This window comes from Capra hircus, chromosome 19 (assembly GCF_001704415.2).
Source record: "Capra hircus breed San Clemente chromosome 19, ASM170441v1, whole genome shotgun sequence".
NCBI lineage: Eukaryota > Metazoa > Chordata > Mammalia > Artiodactyla > Bovidae > Capra > Capra hircus.
In genome coordinates, this window is record NC_030826.1 from 45,453,595 (window position 1) to 45,476,806 (window position 23,212).

Here is a 23,212-nt window from a genome sequence, read left to right on the forward strand (position 1 = left end):
CAGGGGGTGGGGGGCAGCTCAGTCTCCATTAACTTGCCTGCTGTGCTCCTGCACAGTGACATTCCTGAGCCCACGACGGAGTCATCAGTCCTCGGAGGCAGTGGGCCGTGATGAATGTCATCCATTCCCTGATGATTTGTACCCCATGTCCCTGCCCCCAGCGCAGTCTGCCTGGCTTCAGGGCATGCAGTCCATCACCCTCCACAGCAGCCTCTGAAAACAGGCTATTTGTCTTCCAGCACTAAGACCTACCCAGACCGATGGGCACTGGTAGAGACAGATGGTGAGGGTGGGGTGGAGGGACTGAGACAGATGGATGGGCGTCTGGCCTGGGGTGGCTGGCATTGAGCTGGGGCCTTTGGGGGGCCTCTCACATGCCAGGAGCAGAGGGAAAGTGCGTCCCCAGGGTCAAGGCTCCATTATGTGGCAGACCACAGACTTGGAAACACATAAAATAATGGTATGAATATGATGATGCCAGAAAGTAATAGAATTATTGACTAGTGAACATCAGAGACACGTGGAAATCATACTGCTGACAAGGACCCAGGGTAATCCCCTGTCTGAAGGCCATGAGTGATAATAATAAATAATGATAGCTAATATTTACTTGGGCTTCCCTGGCAGCTTAGTGGTAAAGCGTCCACCTGCCAATGCAGGAGACTTGGGTTCGATCCCTGGGTCAGGAAGATCCCCTAGAGAAGGAAATGGCAACCCACTCCAGTATTCTTGCCTGGGAAATCCCATGGACAGAGGAGCCTGGTGGGCTATAGTCCATGGGGTCCCAAAGAGTTGGACACAACTTAGCAACTAAACAAAACAACAACAAAGATATACTTAGTGGCTGTTTATGTCAGACTCCATTCTAAGTGCTTTAATCTCATTCAATCGTCAGAACAATATTGTTAGCAAGTATTTTTATTGTCATCTTACAGAATAGGAACCTACAGCTCAGAGAGGTTAAGTAACTTGCCCAAGCACACATGGTTACTAAGCACTAGCCCTAAGATTTGAATCAGATGGGCCTGATTCTGCACATTTTTACCACTATGATTGTGGTCACCCAGAGAGGCATGGTATCCAGGGCCTGCTTGGTCAGTCATCTGGGGTACAGTCACCCCTGCAGTGTCCCATACCTATACTGGGTTTACACACAGCCCCCAATCTTCCTTAGGCCCTGCTATGTTCCTGACACTGTGCTGGGTGCCAGGAATGCGAAAATGAAGAGCCCGCAGGATAGGAGGCTCCCACACACATGTCCTGAGGAATCACACGCCATACAAAGGCATCTTTCTATTCTGCACAGTCGAGGAGGTCACAGCCCAGTGACAAGATGGCTGAGCAAAGGCCAAAGACTCTAGGCCCGGCTTCTCCCTGCCAGATGACCCAGGCAGAGCCTTTGCCCATTCATCCTAGCAGCAGCTTCCCAGGAAGGGCAAGCACGTGTGTTTCAGAGGCTGCCCTTGGGCCACCTGCTGACCCCTCTGGGTGGCCTTGGCTGAGCTTCTCTCCTGGGCTTAAACCAAACAGGGGGCTAGGCTTCCCAGCTGCAGGGCTCCTGCCAAGCGCCCACCTAACTGGCTTATTCAGAAGCCCCCAGTGGGAGACTCGACATAACTAGAGACAGGAACCAGGTTCCAGTCCTCCTCGGAAGTTATCTACCATGGAAAGGTCTGCGAGCACATTTGGCTCCTGAACACAATGGAAAGGGAACTATATGATCCATCTAGGGGAAGAGCCCAGTGCCCAGTTGCGCACAATCCTTAAATAGGCCACATTCAAAGGGTTCTTATCTATTCATTAGAGCAGTTCCCCTAGGACTTTGACTCAGCAGGAGTTTTCAGAAGCAGGTGGGAGTGTTTCACGCTGTTCCTCTCTTCTCTTTCCTCCATTGGCAGGGATCTGGGGCAGGCTGACCACGGGCCCCCATGCCCCCGTGTCTGCTCTGGGCATGTGTGGGGAAGGAGGAAGATGTAGGACCAGTTTCATGCACTACCTGGCCCCACTCCCCTGTCCCCAGAAAAAACTCTGAGGGATTGAGGTACCCCATGAGTGAGGAGGTAAGCCACCACGTGATAGGAATGTTAACACCTCAGATACACTGAGCACACACCTGACTCAGGGCCTTTGGACTTGCTGGTCCCTCTTCCTAGAACACTCTCTCCCCACTCCCCATATATGCACAAAGTTCCCTCTCTCATTTCTGTTGGGTCCCTGCTTAAATGTTAGCACCAAATTAAAATAGCTCACAGTCTCTCTCTCTCTCTTTTTTTTTTTTTTTTTTGCTGCTTGGCTTGTGGGAACTCTTGTGGGATCTCAGTTGCCTGAGGAGGGACTGAACCCTGGACACAGCAGTGAAAGTATTGATTCCAAACACTAGGCCACCAGGGAACTCCCCTCCTGCCAGTCTTTATCCGTTTATGTCTATTGTTGTTGTTTAGTCCCTAAGTCATGTCTGACTCTTTGGGACCCCAGGGACTACAGCCTGCCAGGTTCCTCTGTCCATGGCATTGCCCAGGCAAGAATACTGGAGTGGGTAGCCATTTCCTTCTCCAGGGAATCTTCCCGACCCAGGGATCGAACCCAGGGATTGAACCCAGGTCTCCTGCATTGGCAGGTGGATTCTTTACCATTGAGCCACCAGAGAAGCCCCACTTTATGTCTGTATGCACACACAATCCCACCCTCCAACCCTGCAGACTGACGGAAGGGCATTTATTTTATTCATTACTGTATCCCGGCGCCTAGAACAGGCACTGTGTCCCCAGCTCCTACAGTGTTTCTTAGGCGGTCAGTAGAAACTTGTGAATAAAGAGTAAAGTCTTTATTCCTCCACATCCATTACCTTATGGATCAGGAGGGCCTCCATGGGATGGGTTGAAGTGGGGAGGAGCTGGCTCCTAAAAGTAACTCAGGCTTCATGCTGCTGACTGTTAATTCTGCTTGGCTATTTACAAGACTGGTTTACTCTGGTCCAAACTGTTTCTCACCCCAGAACTATGATATTAAAGTGGGAAAATATCCCCCAGGAGTGCAGGAGAGATTGGGCATTTGTAGCAGTGGGACCTGTGCTTACTGAAGTCTCCGTCGTATCCGACTCTTTGGGGCCCCATGGACTGTAACCCTGCCAGGCTCCTCTGTCCGTGGAATTCTCCATGCAAGAATACTGGAGTGAATAGCCGCCTGACCCAGGGATTGAACCTGGGTCTCCTGCACTGCAAGCAGATTCTTAACTGTCTGAGCCACCAGCAAAGTCCAGAGGGACCTGTAGGGGATGGATATTGTTCCAGTAATCACAGTCCAACAGCCCTGACCTCCAGGTCCTTCCGGCCCCCATGCTGGCTGACACCAGGACTTCCTTTCCTTCCTTCTCCCTTCCTGACTAGAAGATCCAGGTCCTCCCCACCCCGACACCTCTGAAATTATTGTTCTCTGTACCTTGTTCTCCTGGCTTTCTGTCTGCTTCTCCCTGTTTTATTCTCGGTACCTTGTCTCCTATGTCCTCTCTCTCCTTCTCCTTCTTTTTCCGAGCTTCCCTCCCACCCCACGCGCTATTCTCAAAGTGATGAAGTGAATTGAATGGGTGGCATGAATTTCATCAGTGCCTTTCATGTTGCCCTTCTCCAGGGGATCTTCCCAAACCCAGGGATCGAACCCACGTCTCCCGCATTGCGGGCGGATTCCTTACCAGCTGAGCCACAAGGGAAGCGGTGTTCGACAGAGGTTTTTTCCCCCAGCCCCTCAAATCCTGCGTACCCTTCCCCTTCAGAGGTTGCAGCCCTCTTCCTTCCTTCTTTTCGCTCTATACCTCTCCGGTCTCCCTCCTCTCCCTAAAATCTACGGCCCAACCCGGGCTTTGAACTTTCTAGCCTGTAGTCCGAGCTGGTCGCCGCTCCTGATTGGCCCTGTGCTTCTGGCTACACCCCTGCTTGGCTCCTCCTTCGCTCAGACCCCGCCTACCCAACCCTCATTCCCGACCCCTGCCTGGACCCCAGGCCAGCTAGCGGGCCTTTTATTCCGGAAGTAGGGGCAACATCGTCTCCTGGCCCCTTGCATTTGGTTTCTCTTCTTCATTCTCTCTGCCTATCTCCCTTTCTCCCCGTCTCGCACACAGACATTCATTCCCTGCAGGATTTTCTGGGCTGTTAATGTAAAGGTCACGCCTGCTGCAATGTTCCCCGCATGCCAGCTCCGTGCAGTCTTTTGTGAGCTTCACAGGATGAGGGAGGGAAGGAGACAGCGGAGGAACCCAGGGCACAGAGACGGGCCCAACCAAATGCTGTGAGGGCCAATTGCCCAGACTGGGCACCTCTGTGGTGCAGTGGGAAGAGCCCTGGGCAGGCGTGAAAACCCACTTCTGCCTCTTAGTGCCTGTGTGACTAAGGATAAACAATTTGCTGGGCGTCAGTTTTCTTATCTGTAAAATGGGGAGAATGAGTACCCACGTTGGCAGATGGTGTGAGGCCCGTATTAGGTGCTATGGAATCCTAATCTGTACCACAGACTAGAGGCAAAAGGCTTCTCCTTAGGCCCCTCCCACTCGCATATCCCCGACTAACTGTGGGCGGGGTCAGGCCTCTGAGCCTTGGCTGAGACCTGGTCCTCGAGACCAGGAGGGCTATTAGCTGAGCAGTGGGTTTCTGCCTTGGCTCTGGGCTGGTCTTGGCTGTGGCTGGTGCCCCGTGGTGACCTGCCGTGTGTTGAAGGGCTGCTGGGGAACTGTCCAGGGCAGGAGAGAGAAAGGGTGGGGAGGTAAAGCAGAAGCTACCCTGATAGTGTGCCTTAGGCAAGTCCCAGGTGCCACACGTGACATTCCATTTAAAGCTCCCAGAGCCTAAACTGTGAATGTGACCGAATGAACCATCTACTAAGGAAGGTTTTTCAGTCAGATATAGGTATATGTAGATATATGAAAAGTCAAAGTGTTAGTCACTCAGTGGTATCAGACTCTTTGCAACCCCATGGACTGTAGCCCACCAGGCTCTTCTGTCCATGAAATTCTCCAGGCAAGAATACTGGAGTAGGGAGTCTTATTCCTTTCTCCAGGGGATTCTTCCAACCCAGGGATTGAATCCAGGTCTTCTGCGTTGCAGGCAGATTCTTTACCGTCTGAGCCACTGGAAGCCCATGTAGATATACAGGAAGATGTAAAGCACTTGGCAGGCGCCTGGCACTCAGTCAGCTCTCAGTAAATACTGCTGCTTTCCCTACTGCCTCCTCGACTGTCCCACCCCCCAGATAGGCACGCAGTGTGGTATAATAGAGTACTCGATTTAGAGTCCAAAACACCTGGTGATGAGGCTTGGTTCTTTCATTCATTGGCTTATGGCCTTGGGCAAGTCACTTAACTTCCCCGGGCCTCAGTTTTCTCATCTGTAAAAAGGGAATAACAAATCTGTAAATTTTTAGACAGGCGGAGTAATGGCATTGCAGGGTGGATGAGGAGCAAACAAAATCATACATGAAGAACGGCTTTGAAAAAAACAGCATGGTCCATAACGTTATCCCTCCCTGCCCACAGCCACACACCTGCGGCTTCTCGCCTTCTCCGGGCTCAGCTCTATCTGCAGGATCCAAGGCAGATTAAAATCTCAACCTGCTTTCCTCACTCCCCTACCCCCAGCACCTCTCTGTGATGCCATTCATGGAGGCGCCATGGTGGCACAGCGCCAGGGCTTGACCCACCTCCACCGCCTGGCTAGTCGTCTCCTTGTGTCCATTAAGCCCCAATTCTGAATTCTTTCTCTTTCAGTTAAAACACTTGGCCTCGAGGCCTCTGTCCTTTGAGCCTGGACTTGCCCACACACCCTATGAATAGCTTTGATTAAAAAGAAAAACCAGCATTTGGTACAAGGGTTGCTCAGCACGTGTTGCATTCAGCAGGGAAGGGACGCCAGTCTAACCAGTGCTGTTTCCTGAGAGACTGGGCACAGGCCTGGCTGGGGAGGGGGTGGCAGGTGGGCCCCTGTAGGGCTTGGCAGCTGCTGATGCCCTGCGCTAGTGATGCTGCCCCTTCATTGGTTCATGGCTCTCCCTGGCTTGTCCGTGCATTCTAGAGCCAGTCTTGAGTTATTAACCCCACTCCCGTCGTGATGGACACACTGGGCCTCCATAGGACTGGTGTGACAGCCTTGAGAGGAGGGGAGCCTGGAAAGGGGGAGAAAGAAGGGGCAGCATCGGGAGGGCGGCCAGGACTGTCCTCAGCCCAGCCCCCACCTGTTGGAGACCAAAAGCCCCTTGCCCTCCAGAAGTGTTACTATGACTTCAGCTCTGCTCCAGTGTGCACGTGCGTGCACGCACACACACACACACACACGACTCCAAAAGCTCTTAATTTTTAATTAAGGGCAAACATTTGGAAGGGGATTTTGACATCCTCTTTCTGGTCCAGTTGTTTATACCCTTTTTTGAGTCACAGACTCCCTTTGAGAATCTAATGAAAGCCATGGTCCCTTTCCCAATTAAAATGCATGTATAGAACAAATTTTTCATTAAGTTTCAAAGCCTATAAGAACCTGTACAATTTCAAGTGGACTGAGATGAAGAATTTCTGATCAGATCCAACTACTTCATTATTGATAGGCCCAGAGGTGGCAAGCGACTTGCCTGCACTCACACAGCAAATGAGTAGCGGAGCCCAGTCTGAAGCCTGGGTTCCGAATTACTAGTTCAGTAATTGCCCACATAGTGTCTCTCTCTCTTTTTTCTCCATGATCCCTCTCAGCCAGTCCTTTCCTAGGTCCTTTCCTAGCATAGATTAGAGCACAAATGTTCAGTGATTGTGGTTATCAGGTGAGCTGGAAGATGGGCCAACTTCTTTTAACTGGTTCCTACAGGTTCAGAGCAGATGTGGTTTGGTTCTAGAGGCGTGTAAGGGGACTGAGTCAGGGATTGGCTGGGTTTCTTCCAAGCTGTTCCAGGCTGTGAATTCTGAGCGCTCCAGTCTACACCAAGTGCAGGGCCAAGAGAAGTGTCCTCAGACTACAGAGCAGGGGACCTGGAGCATGTCCAGCCTTCCTCTAAATGCCAGCTAGGACCTCAGCTTTACCACCACCCCAGTGTCTCTGTTCCTCCTCTGCTCTGGAACCCACATTGGCTCCCTAGTGCCATAGCATCAAATTCAGATTCCTTCCCTTGGTATCTCCTCTGCAGAAAAAGAGCTCCTCTCTGCACTGGGGTCATTGCTGTCCTGTCCTCAGTTGGTGCGTGAATGTGGACCGGTTTGGGGGACACTAGAGTGGGGATGTTGCTCTGTCTCACCAGCCGTCTCTGCCTCCAGGATTGCAGTGCAATGCTTCCGTGGACCTTATTGGCACCTGCTGGCCCCAGAGTCCTGCAGGGCAGCTGGTGGTTCGACCCTGCCCCGCTTATTTCTACGGCGTCCGCTACAATACCACAAGTAAGGAAGTCTGAGAAAGGTAGACCGTCTCCTGGGAGGTGGGACAGGATGCGGAGAACTGGGGGCTTGTTGGAGGTGGGGAAAGTAATACTGACAGTGACAATAATAATACCAATACCATTCATGGGTACAGCTGCCATTGACCAAAGGCCAGCTGTGTGCTCTACTGGGCACTCTGCTATTTACTGCAGACACTCAGCAATACCCTGGAAGATGCTACATGTAACTATGTTACATAGTTAAGGCCTCCAGGGTTCAGAGAGATTAGGGAGGTTGCCCAAGATCACCAGCTGGTGAGACTGGAATTTGCATCCAGGTCTGTTTGACACTTTCTTCTGCAGTTGACCTACTGGTTAATGTTGGCATGAGCCATGAGGTAGGGCAGGGGTCATCAGAGTAGCCCCAACTTTGCTCAGAGAAGTTCCCAGGCCTAGCCAGGGTCCTCCAGCCATGAGGTAGGGGACTCGGGGTTTTAGATCCACAGGCGGGGGGCTTGTCCTTGCAGGCAGGCCCACAAGTGGGGTGGGGACAGAGGAGAACTGATCCGGGCAGGGCTTGTTCAGATACTTGATCCTCACATAAACACCCTGCTCCCCTTGGGCCCTGAGCCTCCACCTCCAGGCTTTGCAGCTTCTTGCTATGCCACCTGTCACCCTCAGAATTAATTTGCTCTCCCCTGTCAATGACTCACAGCCCCTGCTTATCAAGAGAGCAACAGCTGCAGGCCAGGGGCCCTGACCTGTCTTGGGGGGGCGGGGTCCCTGGGTGGGCCTTTGGGGTCTGGTGGGCCTGAGCTTAGAGCCCAAAGAGGGGACAGAGGGTGATCTCAGATACCAGATAATTGTGTGACCTTTAGCACATCTTTTTCCCCTCTTTTATGATCCTCTGGCCTCTCATCTGAGGATGGAGAGGGCTGGACAACACAGCTTCTTAAGACTTTGTCCAGCTCAAAACTCTCAATTTCCTTCTCCTGCCCCTCCCCTTTTCTACCAGCTGGATTAAGGGGGCTCGGGTGGGGGGCCGCAGTCAAGGAGGGGTGGGGAGGGCCCTGGGGAGGTGTTGGGACTGGGCAGGAGGCTGGACCAGCCACACCACGCAGCCTTGTGTGTCTGCAACCGCGTCATGGACCCCGGAGGAGAAGAGAGCCTGGAGGAGGTGTGAGGAGAATGTAAGTAGGAGCGAGGGCTGAAGGGCCTGAAGAAAAGTTTGGGGTGCTCATCCTGCCAACCTCCAACTTAGTTGGGCCCCTTTTACCATTAGGAAATGGAGGCAGTGAGGCTGAAATCGCCCAAGGTCACAAAGCTTGGAGGTGGCACTGGAGCTGGGAAACCAGAGCCCTCCTGCTCCTCCACTCACCCGGCCGGGTGCCCGGCCCGGGAGCTCCCTGGAGGGAGGCAAAACTAGGGCTGGTGTATGTTGGGGATGGGGGGCTACCTCCAGAAGGAGCCCTGCAGCCCCGCCCATGACAGCACCAGGTCCTGTCAGCTCCATCTCCAGAGTGATCCTCACGTCTGACCCTCCCTGCCTTCAATCCCCAGTGCCGCTGCCCCGGTTCAGGATCCCTCACTCTCCAGTCCGCGTCTCTCATCCGACCCTGTCACACCCTTGCTCGGAGTCGGCCTTTCTGTGGTTCCTTCTCTGCGGCTACCATGAGACCTGCCTTTGAGCCAGCCCTGGCCACTCCCCATGAACTGCCCCCACTCTTGTCCCCAAGGACAACTCGACAGCCCCCCAAATACACCGTTAGTGCCTAGACACACGCTACTTGATTTGTCAGCCCTGCCTTTGAGTGGAAGCCAGGAGTCCTGGGTTCTAGTCCCAACTCCACACACACCTGGTTAAGGAGCCCTCTGCAACTGGCCCTGCCCGGGGCCTGTTTCTCCACCTGCAGGATGGGTGGGAGGTTTGGGTGAAGTGTTCTCTTGGCTCCCTTGCTCTTCCGTCTGTGATCCCAGGAGAAGAGCAGGAGAAGGTGATAGTTCCTTGAGGTGGGGGCAGGGCTAGGAGACTCCCCTTTCCAGGTGCCTCCCCGTCACAGTGATGAGAAACACCGCGTAATCAGGGGCGACTGGGAACCCAGATTTGTACCTAATCATTAGGCACCAATTAATTCGTTTACCGAGGAGGTGCTGCCAGGACGTCTAGGCCTTCTCCCGAATGCCCTCCTTCCCACTGCGTCTGATCTTCAAAGGGATGGGAAATATTTCCAAAAATATCAATTTTCCCGTGATTCTCCAGGAGGACTGCTCAGCTCAGCAATTAAAGACAAGGAGGTCGCATCCTCCCTGGAAACCTCATGCTGCCTGTTGGGCCTGTTTTCTTGTGGGATCACCTCACTTCCCACCAGAACCTGCTCCCTCTGGATGATCCAGCCTGGGAGGGACTCCAGGCTCCTGCCCCACCTGCATTCAAAAGGGGGGGCTTGAGGCAAGGGGGTGCCTCCGGGACCTGTGCCTCCTTTGATAGCGACAAGTGACATATTCTGAATCTTATGTAAGGTTGTATAAATATAACTCCAAGACAATAATAATAAAAGCAACAGCTCACACCACATGCCAAGTAGAGCTCCACATACCCTGTATGTGTCAACTAAAAACGCCTCTCAACCATTGAGCAGGAACTCTTGTTAAGATCATTCCTATCTTGCAGATAAGGAAGCGGAGAGGCTGAAGGACTCGTCCGAGGTCACAGAGCTAGTAAAGGGTGCTGTCAGGATTTAAATCCAGGCTATCCGGGTGCTGTGCTAAATCGCCACAGTCATGCCCAGCTCTGTGCAATCTTGTAGACTGTAGCCCAGCAGGCTCCTCTGTCCATGAGATTTCCCAGGCAAGAATACTGGAGTGGGTTGCCACGCCCTCCTCCAGAGGATCTTCCCGACCCCGGTATTGAACTCACGTGTCTTACATCTCATGCATTGGCAGGCGGGTTCTTTACCACTAGCACCACCTGGGAAGCCCTGTCTGGGTGACGAGCTCTTAACACTATAGTGTGCTGCCTCTCTTAAGGCAACGCCCCCTCCTCTGCCCATGCTTCTTCCCACCAGATTCTCTGGCACCAAGTCCCTTTGTTTGCAGACATCTGGGAACAGCCTCTGGTCCCAAGCACCTCCCATCCACCGCAGACACATAGGATTCCCCAGCTCCCTTGCCTCCCCCCAGGCCTCCCTGAAACCCCAGCCACGGAACCCTCAGCCCTCTGCCAGCTTCTTTCTCATTTAGCAATTAGGAGGGAATGAGCAGCATCTTCAACTCTGCGCAAGGGCTCAGCTCTGCCGGGACTTGGGTCCAATGGCAGGGAAGCTGAGCAGAGCTTTAAAAATCCATTTAGCCTCATTTCCCCGCTGGTGCTATGGGCGAGCAGCCTCTGAGCAGAAGGGCCGAGGAGTGGGGTTTAGAGAGGAGGGAGAGCCAGGCAGAGGTTCCCCCTCCCAGGTAAGCGGCAGCAAATCCCACCCCCACCCCCCAACACGCCGCCCCATCCTCTCCCTCTTGCCTGGTGCCGCCAGCAGAGGCATGTCCCAGGCTGGGCGGCACCCTGGGGATTGGCTGACGTAGCCCTCCCTCTTGCGCATGAGGAGAGCGCCCCAGGAGGCGACCTGACTGATGTTACTCATGCAGCAGGGGCCCCCATCTGCCTCCTGTGGGGTCCTCTGCTCCTGCAGGGTTCCAGGCTTGGGGACTGGGATCCGAGCAGCTTCCCCCGCCCTCCTCCAGCCCTGCTGGGGTGGAGATGTGACATGCAGGTCAGTGTGAGCCATGGAGAGCCCTCCAGAGGGGAGGGGCTCTGGTGGAAATGGCTTCCAGCCAGCGCTGCCTGGAGTCAGGGCCAGAATTCACTCAAGAAAACATATTTAGAGCCACCAATGCCTAAGAGGGGTCCAGAGTGGGGCAGAGCGATCTCTGCCAGCAAAGGAGAAAAGGTCAAGATGTGAATGTCCCTCGGATGCCTCCCGCCTGGGCTTCAGGGCCCCAGTGTCCCTGGAGAGTGGGCAGGAAGGAGAGTGTCCCGGTGCGCTTTAGCCAGCCTCGGTTTAGACCTCAGATGATTCCCGATGTCCTTCAGAAGTGACACATTCTGGCTTCCAGGCTGGTGGCAGCCTCGACCTCTCGCCCTTCCCCCGGCCACTCTCCTGTCTTTTTTCCCAAGTGCCAGGCTGGGAGCCCGTTCGAGCAGATCTTAATAATAAAATACTTGCTACATGCGACCCACTCCCATGACATCCCCCAGCACACCCCTCGTCTCCAGCCACCTGTCATTTTCTGCCCACCATGCTTGCTCGCACCGTGTGAGCCTCCAACATGAGGCCGGCTGTAGGGAAATGGCAGCCTGGAGACCTTCCCTGTCCCCTGCCCTGAGAGCCCCATGCCCTGTGAAAGGACCCCCAGAGGGTGGCTTACCGTGATGAGTCCTGCCCCACGAAGCCTGTCAGTGCACCGTGCCCCGCACGCTGCCACCGCACACCCTCCGCATCACGCCTGGCCTCGAGGGCGGGAACTGAGTCATCAGGACTCACCCTTCAGCTTTGCTGCCACGTGAGACCCCAAAATGGGAGGTTTCTCAGCAGGGCGCCCACCGTGTAATCTGCAGGAGACAGCCCAGTGAGCCAGTCAGGCCTCTGCCCCTGGGCCAGTCCCATGGGCGTGGGTGGGCACAGCCGTGGCGCATGGGCAGCCTTTGGGGTTGCCACTGTGCCTGTGTTAGTGGCCAGTGGCAGAAAAAGGCAGGAAAATGGAGATAATAAGAAAGCCCCCCTCCCCAGCTTCACCCTAGGGCCCCCAGCAAGCCAGCTCCTGGGCTGCCCCAGATAGACGGGTAGATGGACATACGAATGGCAGGTAGATAGATGCTTGGGTTACTCCTCTTTGGGAGCGGAGCCTGGGGTCATTCTGACTTGCCCTTCTTTTTCCAGACAATGGCTACCGGGAGTGCCTGGCCAATGGCACGTGGGCCGCTCGCGTGAACTACTCCGAGTGCCAAGAGATCCTCAGCGAGGAGGTGAGGCTCCAAGCCAGCTGCCCACTGAGGCCTGGGCCTGCGCCCCTGGCACAGCTCTGTGCCTGCTACTGGCCCATCAGGGTGGGAAGCCAGAGGCTGGTGTCCGTGCCCTGCAGAGAGAAGGCGACTGGGGAGCCAGATCTAGGCCAGCCGTGAGCAGGCACGCCCGAGGGAGGGGGTGCCGAGGGGGCAGTGGGTGGGCTCTGACAGCGGTGGGCTGAGCCTCTGTTCCTTCCTTCCTCGCTGGACCCAGTTCTCATCCATGTTCTTCCCCAGCCACCTGAGCGACACCTCAGGTCTGGCCAGGATCCCACCTCAGGATCCAGGACGGGGGTAGGGGGAGCCGTGGAGCTGGAAAAAGCCCTTGAAGAGCCTTTTAAATATTTAAGTGTTTTTGAGAAAGATGCTGCTCACACCTAATACAAAATTCAAAAGGTACAAATGGGAAAACACAGAAAAGTCTCCTTCCCAGCCGTGTCCCAGTCACTGGGTTCCCTCTACCCCGCCCAGCGGTAACCATTTTGCCAGTTTCTTAAGTATTCTTTCAGAGACAGTCTCTGCACAGATATGCAATTATGTAATTTGTTCTTTTTGTGTGTGTTTTTCACCCAAACGTTGTAGATTACACATGGTCGACACCTTGCTTTTTTCACGTAATCATCCATCTTGGTGATTGTTCCGTATAAGTGCCTGAAGAGCGTTTTCATTCTTTTTTCACATTTGCATAATATCACAGTGTACAGATGTACAGATAGCTTATTTCACCCATCTTTGTTCTCAGTCTTCGGTTATGACAAACACCGCCGCAATGAATAATCTTTCAAGGGTGACGTTTGGCAGACGCACGGGTATGTCTGTTGTCCTGGTGTTGCTGCTACCTCTGAGCCCTGACCCCCTCACCTGTATCTTCATCCTTCAGTGGATGCTGAGGAAGGTAGGGGTCATGGAGCTGGAAGAAGAAGTGAGCAAAGGGCAGATGGAAGATGCCCCAAGTTGTCCAAAGGCCCCAGGCTACTGGTGTGGAAGAGAGGGGCTGGTCTAGGCAGTTCAGAGAATTCCAGTGCCTAAATGATCTAAATTGAAAGAGACCTTGTGGACCCTCCATCCCATCTTTTTAAAATAACTTTAAAATTTTATTTATTTTGGACCGCTCTGGATCTTCGTTGCTTAGCGGGCTGTTTTTCTAGTTGCGGTGCGGTGTTCTGGGTCAACTTTCTCGTCGCAGAGCATGGGCTCTAGGGCGCACAGGCTTCAGCAGTTGTGGTACATGGGCTCAGCACCAGGCTGCGTGCAGCTCCATGGTACTCCAGGCAGTACCACCTTGCGCTTGAATTGTCCTGAGGGCTTCCCTGCTGGCTCTGTGGTAAAGAACCCACCTGCAGTGCAGGAGCCTCAGGAGACGCGGGTTCGATCACTGGGTCGGGAAGATCCCCTGGAGGAGGGCATGGCAACCCACTCCAGTATTCTTGCCTGGGGAATCCCATGGACAGAGGAGCCTGGTGGGCTGCAGTCCATGGGGTCACAAAGAGTCAGACACGACTGAAGCGACGTAGCATGCACACACACACTGGGTCTGCAGAGCCTGAGGCTGACCAAGTGTCTCCAATCAGAGGTCACCAACCTCCTGTCTGAGGACAGACACCTCTCCCCCGCCCCGGAGGAGCAGGCATCTGTCCCGGTCTTGGAGTCTGCAAAGCTGGAGACGCCACCGCTGCTTTCAGCCTCCCCCTCCGCCCCCTTCATGGAAGCCTCGTGAATGTCAGAGGACATTCACGACCCCCCAAATCTATCCTGCTCTAATTTAAGCCCCTTCCTTCTAGTTGGCTGACCTTCTAGTTGGGGGACCCTCAGTAAGTGCCTTGTTCCCAGCACCCTTCTAAGACTCAGGGGAAGAGGTCAGCTGCCCTCAGCCTTTCCTTCTCTCCATCCTGCAGCCCCCATCCCTTCTGCCAGGACTCAGTCACTCGCTCTCTCCACCAGCGGGATCGGGGTTGGGGCGCGGGGGGGGGGGTAGGGGACGGAGGGGGGTGCTGGGAGAAGGAGAATTAGGAAGCACCAGCTTCTCATCACGCCCCTCTTTGGCAGTATAAGGGGAACAGCACGAGGCTGTTGGCGGCAGGAGCTTTGAGATTTGGATTCTGTTTTCAACACCTGTACTGTGTGACCCTGGGCAGGTAACTCAGCCTCAGTAAGTCTCAGGTTCCTGGTGTGTGAAAGGCGGGAGAGCTATTCTGTACCATCTCTGCCTCCTAGGGGAGGGAGGCTGGTGTCCGCCTGAGCCTTGGCCTGTAGAGGGCGCTCCATCCATCAGCCACCCCCTTGCTCTCATCACCTGCGCTCCGGGGAGGTTGTAGTGTTCACCTGGAGAGCGGGGTGATGAGGGATTATGGATGAGTTTATAGGTGACGCGGGCACCCCCTTTGGTGGCAGCCCTCACCCCCGCCCGGCTTGCCCCGCCCACCCTTTCCGCGGCAGCAGCCCCTGCTGGCCTCTTTGCCTAGCACTCTGGGTAATCAATTAATTTAATTAGTGAAAACGCCATCCCCTTCTGCCCGCCCCCAGCCTCGCCAGACCCCTCGCCACTCTCAAGACTCCCGTTCCCTTCTGGAGCTACTGCAAAGAGGAAGAGAAAAGTCGCCAATTAAATGGAGCCGCCGGTTTCTCAGCCCTAATTAAGAACCAGCGCCCCCGGGGGAACTGCAGATAATGGATTCGCAGAACGGCTGCCTGTGAAATGAGACTTGCGAGGGGCGCAGAGGCCAAGGCCAGGGCGGAGACCTGCCCACAGCCATCACCACCAGGGACAAGCCCCCACTTGGGGAGCTTGCTTCAAGCATGGGCCGGCCCCTGCACTGACGCCCCCAGCACCACCTGCACCCTCCCCCGCCAACATTTGTCTCCCTCCACTGCAGACACCGCCCCCCCACCACTGCCCCAGACAACTCTCCCGTCCACATCCCCTCTCCCACCTCCCTTGACACTTGCACACACCCTGCTTCCCTCCCTCACACTCTGCTGAGCGCTGAGCGCAGGTTGCCCTGGCCTCCAGCACAACCTGGGACACCCTTTGATGGGACAGGAAACGGACTCTGAGGGTGTAGGCTTGTGGGCCGGCGTTCACGGCTCACAGAGGGCGTTGGTTCAACCAGGGCTTCTGAAAAGCGTGGGCGTCATCTGGACTTCTTGATCAAATGAAGATTCTGACTCAGTGGGTCTGGGGTGGGGTTTCAGACTGCATTTCTTAAGATTCCTGCGAGATCCTAGATGATGCTGATGTTGCAGGTCTGGAGACCAGCGTTTGGGAAGCAAGGGGCTGGAGGGCCCAAGGGTGGAGTCAGACAGCAGCTCTGGAAACCTGGGGCAGTGGTGAGGAAGAGCCACAAAAATGGGGCAGGAGGGGGTGGGAGAGAGGGCAGGCAGGGTACTTGGCCGGGGCAGTGCGCATCCGGTGAAGGAAACCCATCACACATCCTGAAAAGGCATCGGTTCAGGTCTGACACTGGACTGGGTGTTTCTTGCAGAGAGTCTGGTGGTGTGGGCACAGCAGAGGGGCCTCCACCCAGTGCCACCCTCCTCAGGGTACCTGCCAGCCTCAGGTCCCCAAACCGGACAGGACAGAGTATTGCTCAGGTCCCCAGGGACTGGCAGTGTCCACCTGTCCTTTGGGCATCCCAGCTGCGTCTGCAGTTAATGGTGGCTTTCTCTCAGGAGGGTATCTCTCAGGGTGTCATCAGGGTTTCTTGGAGTGTCACTGGGTGTCTCTAGGATGTTGCCAGCTGTTCTCTCTGGGTGAACTTGAACACCTCTCGGGGTATCACTGACTAGCTCTTGGGGACGGCAGGCCATTTCTCCCAGTGATGCTGGCCATCTTTCAGGGTGACCCTGTCATCTCTCTAGCTGTCTTCTCAGGCTCCCTCTGCACTGTACCACCCCGCTCCCCCCCCAACACCGCCCCACTGCTTTTCTGTTTCTCACATTACATTGGGCTGATGTGGCAGGTGGGAAGCAAGACTCAGAACCAGCCTGGGCCCTCCTTGGCCCAGCTCCAGGAGTCAGGCAGAGGTGGCACCTGGATGGTTTGGCCCAGTTCTCCCCCTTTCAGCCTCAGTGGAGAAAACCCCTCATGAGCCCCCAACTTCCCCATAGAAGCTCCCCAAGAATTCTGAGTCCAGGATGAAGACAGTGGCTCTGTTTGCAGTCCATGCTTATCCCTCAAGGAACACACTGCAGGGACAGAAAGGAGGGTCTGTCAGGCCAGGGAGACCTGGATGCTGATGCTGGCCCAGTGGCTGGGGCCAATTATGCACCCTCTTCAACTGGAAAAATGGGGACGGAAGAACAATCTCAGAGGGCAGTCGTGAGAAAGAAAAGCAGTGACGTCTGTAAAGCCCCTGGCATGGTGCCCAGCATGCAGTAGGTGATTAATAAATGACACATCCCACCCTAAGCCAAAGCACTCTGGCCCAGCCTGCTCTGGGGGGCAGTGAAGGGCCTCCCTGACATGGTTGCCCCCTTCCCCGGGCAGTACATGAAGCAGAGGCATCACCCTTTCTGGGCTCCGCAGATGTTGTCTTTACCCAGAGGCTTCGCAGCATGGATTTGTGGAAAATTTAATAAAAAGAAATTAAATATCAGTTCCAGACAGCCTGGATATGTGCATATCTGCTGGAGTCTCTGGATTTGGCATCTACCTCCAAGCACTCAGAGATGCACCCCGCCCCCTGCCCCATGCGCATTTATATGATGGCAATGGATACCCTCTGCCCACCCCCATCCATTTTCATCTCGGTGGGTCTCAGCCCTTCAGGGCCTGAGCTTAATGTAATCTGTCATGTTCCTGAAAACGTCTTCCAGGAAAACCAGCCCCTAGAACAGCTGCCCAGCCCCTTCTTTGGTGAGGATGCTCCTTCAGTGCAGAAGGGGCTGGGGAGAGCAGCGGAGGGAGGGCTTCACCCCTTCTTGGATCCCTGCTAGGATTCTTGCTGCAGAGGTACCCTTGTCCTTGGGTGGGTAGGGGGGAGTCTGGGCCTCAATCTCCTCATCTGGAAAATGGGTACAGCTGGACTTGATCCCTTGGGATCAGATCTGACACCCATGGATTCTGGAATTCCAACAAGAGGGTCCAGGGAGAGCCAGGAGGAGCTCTGGTGGCTTCAAAAGGGTGAAGAAGTCTTCCTTTGAGCTTGTCTTTTTCTCAGTATTTGTTGGTTTCTATGCCTCATAATGCCCAGGCCCCACCCCAGAACCTGGGAAGGGTGAGGGGGGGAGAGGTTAACAGCGATCCCCTCTCTGGAAAGACAGTAAAGAATCTGCCTGCAATGCGGGAGACCTGGGTTCAATCCTTAGGTTGGGAAGATCCCCTGGAAAAGGGAGAGGCTACCCACTCCAGTATTCTGGCCTGGAGAATTCCATGGGCTGTATAGTCCTTGGGGTTGCAAAGAGTCGGACACAACTGAGCTTTCCAACATCCACTTTTTTCCTTCCTGCACGTGACACACCATCACTGGGCTCCACTGTGCGCCATGCTCTGGTTTCTAGCCTCTTTCCTCTTGAGACTTAGAAAACGGTGAAAGGGGCCTTTATTCTCACAGGGTCAGGAGTCTGCAGACACTGGGCACTGAGGACCACTGGTGGGGAGCCCCATCATGGGTGGGGACCTGTTGCTGCCTCAGCACCTTGCCAGTCTGTGCGTGAAGGTGAGAGGTGGTTTGAAGTTGAGAGACCTTGAACAAGTCCATGTATTTCCAGGCCTGTTTTTCTGCAAAATAATATATAGACCTTCTACCAGTTCTTCCCCGGCATTGCCCTGAGGGTTTGACAGGACGACAGATATGAAGATATTCTGTAAACAGGAAGGCTTCAACGCTCAGGGAGTGTATGTCAATTGGAAAGGGGACTGTGGTGTAAATGAAATGAATTAAGTAATAACATTGGGAACTTCATTTTAGTCCTGAGAGAGGACCCCAGTGACTTGGAGCAGACCTCTGGGGCACCCAGGAAGCAAGTTATGGTGCCTAGAGATGTTTGTTTAAGGTTTCAAATGGTTCTGTGGATGCTAATCCACAGCGACTGCCTTCCCCCTTGGTCGCTGATAGGAACGTGCTTTAATTGCAGTGGGAGGGGTTTAGGGGTGATGGAGAAGATGGTGACTCAACTCTGAAATAGGAGGAGTCCTAGGGGGTTGGGGCCTGCACCCACAAGTGTTGGGACTGAATGGAAACGTGAGTGTGAGAACGCAGCTGTGATCTGTGCAGGCACGTTCGTGCACGCGGAGTGGGGAACCCTCTCTTAGATGGAGATTCACATTAGCAGCACACAGAGGATGGGATTTGGGGACAGACAGACAAGACTCAGATGGGACGGCACTACTCCAGGGCCACGCCTGATGCGAAGCAGGCTCAGGAAGGGCTAGCTGTCGTCATCACAGGCACGTGGGGGTGTGGCCGTCCTGGCACCGGGGTCTCACCCCTGCCCCTCCCCTCTCTCTCATCTCAGAAGAAGAGCAAGGTGCACTACCACATCGCAGTCATCATCAACTACCTGGGCCACTGCATCTCCCTGGCGGCCCTCCTGGTGGCCTTTGTCCTCTTTCTGCGGCTCAGGTGAGGAGGCCCTGGCACTGCCCCCACCCAGCCCCCTGGGCCTTGAGCGGGGCAGAGAAGTAAGATAACAAGAGGCGGTTTGGGGTGGGGGCTGCCGGGAAAGGGGAGTCCTGCCCCCTCACTTCATGGGACAAGGTGACAAATACAGTTGTCCCAGGTCTCTTGGAGCATCTGGTAGGGTCACTTCTGTACCCCTGCCAGTGACTGGGGTCACGGGAGGGGAAGGGGGTTGGCCAAAGCCCAGGCTCGCCTGGAGTCACCCACTCAGTCCGGACTGCTGCACGCATTTGACCGACCAGGAAGGTGGAGCCCTGCTTTGGGTTTGAACCTGCCTGGGCCCAGCACAACTGCCAAGGATGCAGATGGCAGCACCAGCCAGGTCTGTGCCAGGAATGGAGGGTGAGAACGGGGCTGAGCATCAGGGCTGAAAGCTGGGAGGGAGGCATCTTGCTGGAGGCTGAGCCTCAAACCTGGAGCTATAGGGAGAGGGATGCCCGTGGGAGCAGGGCGTTCCCAGTCAGCAAGCAGCCCCTGGTCCCTTCAGTGCTGGCCGTGTGGCAGGCTCTGTCCCAGAGCTTAGGTCTGAGGTGACGTGAAGTGAAGTGAAAGTCGCTCAGTCGTGTCCGACTTTTTGTGACCCCATAGACTACAGTCCATGGAATTCTCCAGGCCAGAAAACTAGAGTGGAAGGGAAGTAGCCTTTCCTTTCTCCAGGGGATCTTTCCAACCCAGGGATCAAATCCAGGTCTCCCACCTTGCGGGTGGATTCTTCACCAACCAAGCCACAAGAATACTGGAGTGGGTAGCCTATCCCTTCTCTAGCAGATCTTCCTGATTGGAATCGAACCGGGGTCTCCTGCATTGCAGGTGGATTCTTTACCAACTGAGCTATCAGGGAAGCCCCTGTTTAGGACTGGGCAGGCCACAATTAAGAAGGGACCTGTGACGTAAGGAGAGCCCCTGATGCCACCTCCCAGTGTGACTTAGCCAGCCCCCACTGCTCTTAGCCTCAGCTTCCCCTCCATACATCTGGGCTGGAGTGATGCTGGCGGCCGATCCCTCATCTTCTCCCTCCTCCTCTGCCTCCTGTCACCCACCCGCCTCTGCTGCCCCCAGGAGCATCCGGTGCCTGAGAAACATCATCCACTGGAACCTCATCTCAGCCTTCATCCTGCGCAATGCCACGTGGTTCGTGGTTCAGCTCACCATGAGCCCCGAAGTCCATCAGAGCAATGTGGTGTGTCCTGGGGGTGGGGCAGGCCCAGGGTCAGAAGAAGGGTCTGGGTGGGGCAGCCCTGGAGGAGCAGGGATGGGAACAAGGCCTTGGAGCCCATAGTGCCAGAGTGGATCCCAGGGGTGCCCGCATCCTGCCCAGAGGAGGCCCCAGGCCCAGGGTGGGCTGCTGTTTCCTCGCATCCCCACCCCCCTAGGTTAATCATCACCTCTGATGGGGTGGGCTGCAGGGCTGGTGCAGGCTGGTGACAGCCGCCTACAACTACTTCCACGTGACCAACTTCTTCTGGATGTTCGGCGAGGGCTGCTACCTGCACACGGCTGTCGTGCTCACGTACTCCACGGACCGGCTGCGCAAATGGATGTTTATCTGCATCGGCTGGGGTGAGCGGGCCAGCCCCCTGCCCCGACTGGGCCATCCTCCCCCTCCCAGGCCCGGGTCAGGCCAGGTGAGGGTGGTGGAGTGTGCACACAGCCCTCTGTCCCTACTTGGGGACGGGGACAGTGGGAACATTTCAGGCGAGCCATTGAGTACCTGGGAGACCCCTGCCCACCTCTGGGCTCTGGGCTGCGCTGGGGTCTTCTGGGTCTGCATCCCTGACTCCACTGACAGGTCCTGTGATGCCGGTCTCTCCCCAGGTGTGCCTTTCCCCATCATTGTGGCCTGGGCCATTGGAAAGTTGTACTACGACAATGAGAAGTAAGTCACCTCCTCTTCACTGCCCTCAGGGCCCCTGAGCCCCGAGGCCCAGGTTCCCAGGCCAGCTATGCCTGAGCCTCCCCAGGGACCTTCAGCCGTGTCCCCGTCCCCATCAGGGCCACAGCTTCTTCATCCACGTGGGGAGGCTCCTGGAGGGCAGACTCAATCTGTGGATCCCTAGCAGTGCTCTGCCTGAGGTGGGGCTGGACAGGTGGGTCGAGGCTCTTTACCTGTCTCAGGCTTTCATGACAAGCAGAACGGACTGAAGGATACTGGAAGTCCCTGGAGCCAAACCACCCAGGTTATGAATTGTGACTCCATCATTAGGTAGCTTAATGACCTTGGGGTAATTCCTATAATGTGCCTCAGTTTTCTCATCTGCAAAATGGGCATCCTCATAATAGTGCCTTCCCTCAAAGAGTTGTTAGGGGAATGACATGAGTTAATGTATATATACATCAAGCATTTAGAATAGAGTCTGGCACATAGGAAATGCGTATAAATGTTTTCTATTAATGAAGACATGTTTTAGCAAAAGTTCTGTGGATTTAATAGAAACTGATCAATCTCAGAGACTCCTTCCATCTTTCAAGTCCTGAGCTGTATTTAAATAGAAGCAGGTGTTCCCAGTTGCCCCTGAAAACTTCACTTCTGGTGCCGTGGTTTTCAGCCTTGGCTCACACTACAATCACCTGGGAAGCTTTAAAAAGTACTGACGGCCAGTCTTGCCCTCCAGAGGGTTGGATGTCATTGGTCTGAAGTGTGATCTGGGCACCAGGATTTCTTGAACCTGCCCAGTTGATTCTAATATGAAGCTAAACTTAAGAACCACTGTAAGAGACAGGCAGAAAAAGTGGACAGAGAAGGCCAGGGGATGTGCCAGAATCTTCTTTGTCAGTGTCCTCAGGAACCCACTGTCTGACTGGGGTTCCAGGCTGCCTCCGTCACCGTGGCTGTTCCTGTCCAACCCTGACAAGGAGCCTGGAAAATTACATCCACATTTATCAAGGTGATCCTTCCTGACTCCTGCCCAGCCTGGCTGTGGCTCTCTGTGTATTTGCGAAATTGGTGGGATGGGGGCCTGGGCTGCGCGTCAAGGGCAGCTGACAGATAGAACTAGGGGCCTGGCAGTGATTCCCAGAATGGCGACCTGGGTCTCAGAGCAGGAGCATTGTAAATCCTGTGCCTGAAGGTGTCCAGGTGAGTACAGGGAAGAGAGGACGGGTTTCAAAAAGCCTCCCAGTACGTGCATCTGGGCGCATCTTGGAGCCAAAAGGGTGGCTGAGCTTGGAGGAACGTCCGTCTGAACGTCTCTGGAGCTCCGCCTTGTGGTAGGATGCTGGCACTGCATCAGAAGGGATGCAGGTGGGAGACTTGAGAGAACGTGCAGACCCCAGGGCCAAGGACTGGACCTGGCCCCAGAACAGTTTGCCTTCGGTCCTTTTGAAAACTTGAACTTGTCTCCAACCTTGAAAAAGTCAAGAGGTTTCAGTTTCCTGTTTATGGAAGCATCATGATTTCTAGCTACTGTAGACTCTCGGGATGAGAGTGTAGCGTCTCTGCACAAGGACTGCTGCTGCTGCTGCTAAGTCACTTCAGTCGTGTCCGACTCAGACTTTCCAACGTGCCCCACACCAACCCACTCCCCAGACCTCCCTAGATCTTGCTGGAGGTGACATCAAGAAAATGCAAAGCACCTCTGCCCCAGGTGTTAGCTACTGGGGTGGGGAGTGACTGCATGACAGGTACAGGGCAAGGTCCCCCTTTTGGGCATGTGCCAGAGCTACAGCAGGACCATGTATGTTGGGCCCATGCCTGTTCTATTCAGTGGGCTTTTCCACAATTCCCCTCCCTGCCACAGTACCCGATTCCAGCTTTACATCTTAAAGGATGCTGTCCATTCTGCAGATGGAATAACTGAGGCATTGTGGCGGGATCCTGACCTTCTGCCCGGGTTAGAAGTGGGGCACCCAGATCCTGGCTTTTGGCCCCAGTTCCTTCTGCCCCAGCGCTGCTTCTCCCTCATGCTACTGAACTGGATCCAGATGACCCTTCTCCTCATTTCTGTGGCCTTCTAGGTGCTGGTTTGGCAAAAGGCCTGGGGTGTACACTGATTACATCTACCAGGGCCCGATGATCTTGGTCCTGCTGGTAAGAACCTGGGTAGGAGGGCGGTGGGGGCAGGGCTCAGTGGGGAGAGGCCAGCAGTACTTACCATGGGCTGAAAGTTTTCCTCTCCCCAGAGATAGGGGTACGGGGCCAGGATTGTGCTGGGCTCACGCA

The 23,212-nt window shown here is 54.9% G+C and overlaps 1 protein-coding gene across 1 annotated transcript in view; it reads left to right on the top strand.

The window, feature by feature from the left end:
- The window catches only part of CRHR1 (corticotropin releasing hormone receptor 1), a 53,619-nt gene that overhangs the window by 27,783 nt on the left and 2,624 nt on the right, over positions 1–23,212 (top strand). The window contains exons 3-9 of the mRNA XM_018065278.1: positions 7,280–7,399; positions 12,309–12,394; positions 18,890–18,996; positions 20,113–20,233; positions 20,460–20,613; positions 20,869–20,929; positions 23,008–23,080. Of these exons, the coding sequence (XP_017920767.1) occupies positions 7,280–7,399; positions 12,309–12,394; positions 18,890–18,996; positions 20,113–20,233; positions 20,460–20,613; positions 20,869–20,929; positions 23,008–23,080 (722 nt within the window). The remainder of the gene's footprint in view (positions 1–7,279; positions 7,400–12,308; positions 12,395–18,889; positions 18,997–20,112; positions 20,234–20,459; positions 20,614–20,868; positions 20,930–23,007; positions 23,081–23,212) is intronic.